This window comes from Candoia aspera, chromosome 10 (genome assembly GCF_035149785.1).
Source record: "Candoia aspera isolate rCanAsp1 chromosome 10, rCanAsp1.hap2, whole genome shotgun sequence".
NCBI classification, from domain to species: domain Eukaryota; kingdom Metazoa; phylum Chordata; class Lepidosauria; order Squamata; family Boidae; genus Candoia; species Candoia aspera.
The window spans coordinates 2,692,120-2,701,325 of NC_086162.1; the positions used below are offsets into that span (position 1 = coordinate 2,692,120).

General features: G+C 53.5%; 1 protein-coding gene across 1 annotated transcript; it reads left to right on the forward strand.

The window, feature by feature from the left end:
• The first annotated feature begins 849 nt into the window (after positions 1-849).
• On the forward strand, positions 850-8,523 carry MYCL (MYCL proto-oncogene, bHLH transcription factor). The gene is made up of 2 exons (XM_063312169.1): positions 850-1,517; positions 7,818-8,523. Exons 1-2 carry the CDS (start codon positions 1,046-1,048, stop codon positions 8,396-8,398), a joined length of 1,053 nt encoding a protein of 350 aa, XP_063168239.1. The 5' UTR covers positions 850-1,045; the 3' UTR covers positions 8,399-8,523.
• The last annotated feature ends 683 nt before the right edge of the window (positions 8,524-9,206 follow it).

Below are 9,206 nucleotides of genomic sequence, written 5' to 3' on the forward strand. Positions count from 1 at the left end.
TGTTTTGTACTTTTGGATCTTAAAGCACAATTCTATGCAGTTATCTGGGTCGGTTCGACTGCGGTCCTTATTTCTAGCACTGCCCTGATTTTCTGCGGTTAAGAAAAGGAAGCAACGCATGGAGGATACTTGGAGCTTTCTTTGTACCCCAGAACAGTACAGGACTTTTGAAGGCAACACCCTTAGGAGCAAGGCCAGCTGAAAGTCCACAGGGACCTCAGTTCACGACCTCTTTATCAGGCTAAAAGAGGGGCAGCGCCTTTTAAAGGGGAGGGGAGTGGGGGAGTGGGGCAATTGCCCTGGCCCCACCCCAGGAGGTTCCCCCTGCGGCGGGCAACTAACTACTTGACCAGACCGAACGGATCCACGTATTCCCTCCACGGCACACAAACTCCGTTAAAGTCTAGTGCCAAGACTTCTTTCAAGGTTGCGGGTCTTCCCACGCTTTGGACCACTCGGCAAACTGGCTTTAGTGGGGAAGCCGTATGCGGAGGTCGGGGGTCCCGAGAAGACAGCGGGCGCTGCACGGGAGCGACGTCCACGGGCTCTAGAGGTCGCCGCCCACCTCCAGCCCCTTCCCCGCAGGGCAGGGCAGGGCAGGGCAGGGCAGGGCCGCGGGCCGACGCGAGCCTGGCGGGAAGGTGAGCGCGACGGCGGTCCGCGCCCACTTTGCCAATCCGGCGCTCCTCATTGGCTGCGTTCCGGGGACGGTCCGAGCTGGAGGCAGGAGGCGCATATAAGCGCGGGAGGCGCTGAACAATACGGCTTTGCCCGGCTGGGTCGCGGCGATCCGGAAGGGCCGCTCCTGGCGGGACTCGGGCGGCGGAGCGGAGCGCTTTGCCGGCGGCCGGTGCGGTCGCTCGCCCTCCGGGCCAGCCTCGCCTGTGCGACGCTGCGGCGCGCCCCGGACCCGCGGCAGCTGCCCGGGTGGCGCAGGTGGCGGCGCTGAGCCCGCGAACGGGCTTCCGACCCGGCCTCTGGCTTCTCCCGAGGCCGAGCGGCGGCCGCGACCCGTAGGCGCCTCACGGGCCGGCGCAGGGCGGCCATGGAGCTGGACCCGCCGCCGCCCTACTTCTACGACCACTTCGAGGCTCAGGGCGAGGACTTCCACCGCTCCAGCGCGCCCAGCGAGGACATCTGGAAGAAGTTCGAGTTGCTGCCCAGCCCGCCCGACTCGCCCCTGCCCGGCCCGGCCGAGGATGCCGGCGCCGACGGCCCGCTGGAGCCCGCCGCGGGGCTCCTGGGCAACCTGAGCGCCTTCGTCCTCCGCGACTGCATGTGGAGCGGCTTCTCGGCCCGCGAGCGCCTGGAGAAAGCCATGGGCGAAAAGCTGGCGGCCAAGCCGACGCCGGCTCTGGCGCCCGCGCACGACTTCGCGGGGCTGGGCGGCGAGTGCGTGGCTCCGGGCGCCGTCTTCGCCTGGCCCGGCGGGAGTGCGGCGGCGGCGGCGGCGGCGGCGGCGCCCGCGGACAACAAAATCCCGGTCTCGTCAGGCTCTGAGAGCCAGAGCGACTCCGGTAAGGCTGCCGTCGGGGCAAGGGGGGGCGGCCGGCCGGCCGGGCGTTGGCTCTCTGCTGAAGGGTCGTCCCAGCGCGCCCCGCGCGCCGCCTCTCCCTCTCCCTCGAGAGTCCGCGGGAACCTCGGCTTCCGTGCGGAAGTTCGCGTGGTCTCCCTCCCGCCCAACTTGCCAGGCTGCTGCGGGCGCTCGCACCGGCGGCCGAGCCCGCCCGGCCCGCCGCCTCTCCCGCGGCTTCCTGCTTTGGCGCCCTCCAGATCAGCAGCGCCCGGCTGGATTCCCATGAAGGGTGGGTTAAGGAGCGTGGGTCGCTCGGGCGAGCCCGGCCGTGGGCTCAGCGTGCTGTCGGGATCGGGCCATTGCCGGGCAGGGCACGTCAGGCGATGGCTTTTCAAACCGTTAAGCGGACTCAGCCCGAGGGGCCCGGAAGAAGAACGCCGGCGGCTGGAGACAAACTGCGCTGCCCCTCGGGTGCGCCGAAGGCGGGGGAGCAGATGGAGCATTTCGAGAAGGGCTGGGAGTGAGATGGTGGCCTTTTCCAAGTTTCCTGGTGTCTCAGCTGCATTGCAATACTAAGAACGACAATCTAGTTCTCAATTATTAATTATTGGGAGGCTAGGAATGGCGGCGTCGGCGTCCTAAAGCTAACCCTTGGTGGCATCAGACCACTGCAGGTGCCATCACAAAACTGTGGCAGGATGGGAAATCGGACACAGGGCAAAACGGGTGCCCCTCCCCTCCACCCCCCAGCCCAGAGTTTAAAATGGTCTGAGAGCGATTAATTGCTAGTGCTACAACAAGAAGGGAGGGAGCCACCAAACCATGCCTGAAATACCGCTGAGTGCCTGTTCACACTCAGAATTGCACCGGACAGAATTTCTGAGGAGTAAGAAAGACGCTAGTTGATGCTGAAGCCACTTCAAGAAAAAGCAAAGACTTCAGTGACTGAACCTCCCAAGGTTCTCAGGTATCTGTGGAGTCTTCATGGGGGACTGTGAGAGAGAGCCAGCCTTTTAACATGGGGGGCTGCAGGCGACTTTCCTGACTGAGCAGGAGACCCATGGACTTCAGGGGGGTGAGTGACAAGCATGATTAGAGAGACAGGCACCATAATGGGGAGCAGGGTTGGCCATTGGAAATGGGGGGAGCAAACAGGGCATGATAAGGTGTGCAAGGTAGTGGCTGACTCATACGTTATCCTTAGCGTGTCATCATGAGCCCAGGAAACAGGTTTCTCCAACAAATCTGTTGCAAGGGCTGCTTTTGCCTGGTGGCCTCTTTGGCTGGACCTAAGGCTTGAGTTTCACCTGGCTTGAGTCCACTTAGTAGGTTCACAGCAGAGTAAGTGATGTAGAAGCTGCCCTGGTTCACAGCTCCACCTCTTTGCTGGTTGGTCTCTCTGGCTGAGGCCCAAAGAGGGATATCCTCAGTTTCTCACTCCACTCACAAGGCCCTGATTTTCCCCAGTTGGGTACACACTGCATATCAAGCCTTTACATTTACAGTAGCTTGAATTTACCTGGTTTGGTAGGCCACGCATGTGCAAGCATATTATGGTTCAAGCGTTCGATGAAACAAGCAAAGAACCAGGGTAAGGCTAAAGATACTGCAGAGCACAATAGTAATGGCAGAGTGTCTCTGTGGAGTGGCTTATGGGGTGATGCTTTCTTCCTGACTCATTTTAGTGAAGTATTATTTCTGGAAAGAAAGAGTTTCAACATAAGGACTTGTCCCATGGTTACAGCTGCCCTCTGGTGAAAAGACAGTTCAGACAAAGTAGAGTGGCAAAATAGGCCTTGTGGTGACATACCTTCTGTTCAAGATCAGCTTTTTCCCAGTTAAACCGGGAGGGGGTGGATTCCTTGAAATCCTGGTGCAGCCTTGAGACAGGGAGCCTTTCCAGCCTCCAAGCCGTGTTGATCCTCTTCTGCTTGAGTCACCAGGTGAATGGTGATGGCTTGTGACTCAGCTTGCAAGGCTGAATGTTAAGAAACAAACTGAGTATAAGGTTTAATTACATGAGGGCACTGGTAGGTCTGGCAGTGGCTTAATCTCAATTAGCAAAGGAGTGGGAACTGTTACTGATTTATTGAATCACATGCTTGTGTTGACATGGACTTCACCCCCACCAACAGGAGGGCTCTGTCCACAAATGCCCTTTTCAGCCAGGCACAAAAAGCAACAGATGCTAATGTCTGGGTTATTTTGAGGGGGTGTGGCTGCTTAATGAGTGGCTGGAAGAGAAGCCAATGAGGGTAGGGAAGGGTGGCATTCTGAACTACTGTATGCTATTGGTCAGTTCCTTGCATCCTGGAGCCAACTCCTCTGGCTCTTGTGTGTGTGTGTGCATGCGTGTGCATGCACGCACACCTTCGAGTTGGTGTTGACTCCTGGCAATTGCCTGGACCAGTCCCTGCAGTTTTCTTGGCAAGGTTTTTCAGAAGGGGTTTGCCCTTGCCTGCTTCCCAGGGCTGGGAGAGAGGGACTGGCCCAAGGTCACTCAGCTGCCCTTGTGCCCAAGGTGAGGCTAGAACACAGGGTCTCCTGGTTTCTAGCCTGGGGCCTTAACCAGGACACCAACTGGCTCTTGGTCAGGCTCTTTAGACCATATTAATCCTAGGAAAAAGTTAGATTGTGCAAACAGAAGCTTGGAAGGAAGACTTCAAAATGCAGAGCAAGTGATAGAAAGGGAAATGGGTATTCTTACTGGCTGCCCAAATCTTTCACTTTTAAGATTTTATGCTGTTTTCAGAACCAAAGCACACACAGTAAAAAAATACTAGCCCCAAAAAAGTAGTGGTGCACTTGTAGTTTTCTCAAGAGCAGATGAATGCTTCTGTAGAGGATAGAAAGGGCTTTCGTGTAGATTCTCTCCCCAGCCCCCGCCCTGCCGGCTTACTTTCAGTGCCTGTGTCATGGGTGGCCCTGGATCTCTGCTCTAGGCCAGGGAGTCTTACTTCCCCATGGACTTCTTGACTTTAGATGAAACAAGTTGCAGGAGAACAGCAGGAGCTTTCCAGTTGTTGTTGGTTAATATATGACCCAGCGGCCTGGCTGAGCACTGCATCTGGCTCCTAAGGGTGAGAAACAAGGTGTGCGTGAGAGCAGCATCCATGCGTCTTCCTGCACAGCCAGAAGCTGTTTCGCCTTGAGTCTTACATCATGTTAGAGACCCGCTGCTGTGGGCCCCTTGGCCTGTTTCTTCTTGGCCCCCTCAGCAAAGATGAGAAAAGGGAGAAGCTGCACCAGAGAGTGGGTTTGGTGGGAGGCGTTGCCCTTTGCTGGAAAAGGCTTTATTTCTTTCAGGGAGCCTGGCCGGTTTGTCTAAAGGGAGTTTGGATCTCTTTGGGAGTTTACTCATTTTCTCTCCTTTCCGTGAGCTGCTGGACAGAGGGCGCCTGTCCCTTTCTGTGCCTCTGGAGGTTTACGACTTCTGAGGGGGACAAAAGCCAGGTTCCCCCCCCCCATGCCTGTGCTTCATTTACAATTCCAGTGAGCTATGAAAGAAAGGGGCAAAGATGGGCAGTGAGCTTGCCATTAAAGTTTGCTCTGTCCTGCCTCCCAGTGGGATATAATTGGGACTTGTTCTGTTGCTGTTGTTTTAATCACTGTCAGTTGTCTTCAGCGGAGAGCTTTCCCCTTCCCTCCGGAGCATCAAGACAACGGGCCTGGTTGGGGTGCAGTTCCAAACAGACCAAGTTTGGAGGGCAGAAATGCCCATCCTCCTAATTCTCAGGAAGTTGCTGTGGTGCAGGTCAGATCGCCCAGCAAGTCCAAGTTGTGCAGGAGAGGATGCTAAGATTGTACTTAGTTTTCAAAATAATGTAGCTGGATTGTACAGGGCACCTCTTGAGGCTAAGGAGTAAGATTTAGAGTGTTAACGGGGCAGTGTAGGTTGTTTATAGCTGCCTACCTGATCAGTTACCGGGTTTGACTTTAAAGTCCCCGATCATTTGCTACTCAGCTATAGATTTGTAAGTTTACTGTTTTAACAAGTTTTACTCTGTTCTTGTGCTGTATTTGGTTACTTAAGTGCAACAAAATCATAAGAGTCCCCAATAGCAGGCTTATAACACTTGATGAAAAAGAGGTGGTGGGAGAGAGGATAAAGCATCAAACTAGGGGTCCTAAAGCCCCACATGGCATGGGGCCAGGTTACCCGAGGGACCGTCTCATCCCCGGCACATCAACCCATCCCACCCAGCCATGCAGAGAGGGCATGCTGAGAATCCCGTCTGCAAGAGAATTCCACCTGGCCGGGTCCAGGAGGCGGGCCTTCTCTGCAGCGGCTCCCACCCTTTGGAACATCCCTTCCCCGGAGGTGAGCTTGGCCCCCTCCCTCCTGGACTTCAGGAAACGGCTGAAGACCCGGTTTTGTCACCTTGCCTGGAGTGGGGAGAGGAGGAGCCACTCTTGGGGTCGGTTGGTTCCCTAGGCCTGCCAGGGCCGGCTCGTCCCCTTTGGGTGGAATTAAGTTTGCTGTTACTTGGATTTTATTATATTTTGTATCTGTATTTATAGATTATTGATATTATTTATGTTTTTATTGAATTTTAAACATTTTATTGTGAACCGCCCAGGGTCCCCTGCGTGGGGGAGATGGGCGGTGATAAAAATATGATAGATAGATAGATAGATAGATAGATAGATAGATAGATAGATAGATGTTATGAGGGGGTAGTATTTCTCACCTCAGAGTGGCTCCTTAATGGGAACAGTAAGTCAGTAGGTAGATGCGTACAGCGCTCCAGGTATTTGGGTTTGGGAATGCGTCCCCTGCCTTCTGAGCCACAAGCCATTCCGGAATTTAGCAATGCCCTTGACCCATAAGTCAGGGTCAGGAACAAGCCTGTACTCTGCGTTGTGATAACAGGATGGCAGCCCACTCAATGCCAGCTCACAAACATCCCTCAAGTTTATAAAGTATCTTTTCTTAGGAAAACTGCTCTGTAATTCTTTAATATACTTGTGATAGGCTAGCAACCACAGGGGAGGCAGGAGAAGGTCAAAATGTTTTGTGACAGCTGAAGAAGAGGGAGCAAGGCATAGGGAAAAGTCCTGCTGAACAGGGAGATCTTCCCAAATCTGCTTTACGTGATTCTGGACCCTGGGTGTAGGGAGGGGAGTGGCTTGAGCCAGGAGCCAGTCCTATGATCTTCATTCCCTGGGGGGAATGCCCTAACCAAAGGGGGGCATCTGGAGTGGAAGGTGATCTTCAGGGACAGAGATCCATGGCCTGGCCTTTGTGGCCTCCTGTCCTTGGCATCTGCTGGAGAAGAAGCAGTTCTGGCAGTGCCACACTTGACTTTGCAAGGCATCTGATGGCTACCTTGGAAAATTGAATCCTGGATTTGAGGAGCCTTGGGGTTGGATCCAGCCATTTTTCTTGCTGTCTTATTGGTCTCCTAGACATTCCCCATATTAGACTGGTCTCCAAAAAAGCTTCACGGGCTTAGGGGAAATGGGAGTGATCTTGTTCTCTTTCCATTTTGGCCCTAGTTCTTTTGTAGGGCGTGAACAGACGTTGCCTTCATGGTGCTTTTGCGGCTTCCAGGCAGCCCAAAGGGGAGGCTTAGAAGAAGAGGGCATTTTTCTTTTCCTTTATGATTATTGGCATTCTGGAGCAATTTGCCAAGTCTTTACCCTTAGCCCCAACAGTGGTGTTTGCTCCTGCAATTTCAGGATAGGGGTCTCAGGAGAACTCAGTGTTTTAACATCCTTGCTGACCCACTTCATGAGAAGATGGAATGGGGTTGAAATCAATGGCTAATTCCCAGCTCCTTATCTGAAAAAAAAAGTAATGCGTAAGCATCCTGACCCAGGATCTTAAGGTTTATATTCCATCTTGCTTCTCCAAGTGCAATGCAGCAGTTGAGGAACTTAATTCTTGGTTTGAGGTGCTCACACACCTCTTAAGAAGAAAGAGGCAACTAGCTTCTAGCTACTTCTAGTGGGATCCTTGGATCTAGTTCATACAAGTTAAGACATGTTTTGTTCAACTATGGATTACTGAAAATCACAATTAGCTAGATTTGCATAATGTGCAAGCAAAAACCAAACAAACCACAAGACTTAAATCCAGCCTTGGAGCTGTTTCTGTGTTTTCTGTTTCTTGGCTCAAGTGAAGTGCTGTCCATTCAGGTAGATGTGTACTCTAGTACTCCTGTTTTAACTATGGAGATAAGCTTGGTCGTGGTCCTCGGCATGCGGTGTTCAGCTCAGTTAATTAGTTGTTTGCCACTGCCTGAATAGTGGAAACAGACCGTGATACCTATTGATTCCATCTTTTCTTTGTTTACAGAAGGAGAAGAAATCGATGTGGTGACTGTTGAGAAGAGGCAGGCTTTGGGGACAAGGAAGCCAGTCACCATCACAGTGCGAGCTGACCCCCTGGATCCCTGCATGAAGCATTTCCACATCGCCATCCATCAGCAACAGCATAACTATGCTGCCCGCTCCCCACCTGATGCTCATTCCTTTGAGGGGCCTCTGGGCAGTGGAGAGCCAGGTGCTGATGCCACGGATGATGACCCACAATCTCCAGGGCAAGGGGTGGAGAGTTTCCCTGCTGTATCTTCCCTCCCCAAGGCTGGAAGTGCTCCTGGCTCAGACAGTGAGGATGTGACCAAACGGAAAAACCACAACTACTTGGAGCGCAAGCGGCGGAATGACCTTCGTTCACGTTTCCTGGCACTGAGGGACCAGGTACCTGGTCTTGCATCTTGCCCCAAAACCCCCAAAGTGGTGGTCCTGAGCAAAGCCTCTGAATATCTGCAATTGCTTCTCAGCGCTGAACAGCAAATGATGGCTGAGAAGAAGTTGCTGAAACTGCATCAGCTTCAGCTACTGAAACAGATTTCACACCTGCAGGGCACTCAGTAGCTGCGCAGGCTTCCTGGGTTTTCAGTTGCATCAGCACTTTTTGGTTGGTTTTGGGTTGCGGACTCCTAATGTACTAATTCCTAATTCCCAGCATGCACTGCCACTGCACACCACGCGGGGCTTGTTCTTATTCTGCTACTCCCACCATTCATCTGACTCTATTCCTCCTTCCAGGAGATGGAGGTGGGGCTTCAGCTACCAAAATGCGGCTCTTGCTGCATGGTGTTGGATTGTGCCCAAGCCGCAGCTGTCCCATTATTGGTGGGCCCAGCTGGACCCAGACTGTTTCTCCAGAGGAGCACTGGGACAAATTAAACCAGATCCTCATCTCAGCCAGTGGATGTTTTCAAAGCGGCCCCTGATCCAACATTTCTCGGAGGACATCAGGGGTGCATGATGCATTTGCCATTGGCAGAGCTCTTTAAGAGGGTGGATCTTTCTGCAATTTGTTGCTTTTTCATAATGTGATCATAGTCGAATTCCTTATTCCCTCCCTCCTGGAACAAGACTTTTCCCTTCCAGGACTTGGTTAGAATTGGCTTTTTAGGTTCCTCTACACACCATGAGAAGGTCCAGGAAAGTCCCTTGTGCAAAGGGTTATTTCACAGCAGGAGTCAGGGAGAGTTAGGGCCTACGTGGAGACACGGCAAGGAGGACCCCTCCAGTGGACTCTCTGGTTTTAGGGAGGCCTAATTCCAGTGGAGCACAACCTGCCAGGGAATTCATGTCAAGGGTTTGGCGCAAAAGGAGGTACCTGCCACGGGTGCTGCCTGCCTTTCAGAGTTCCTCTGGCTCAGATGGGGGAGGG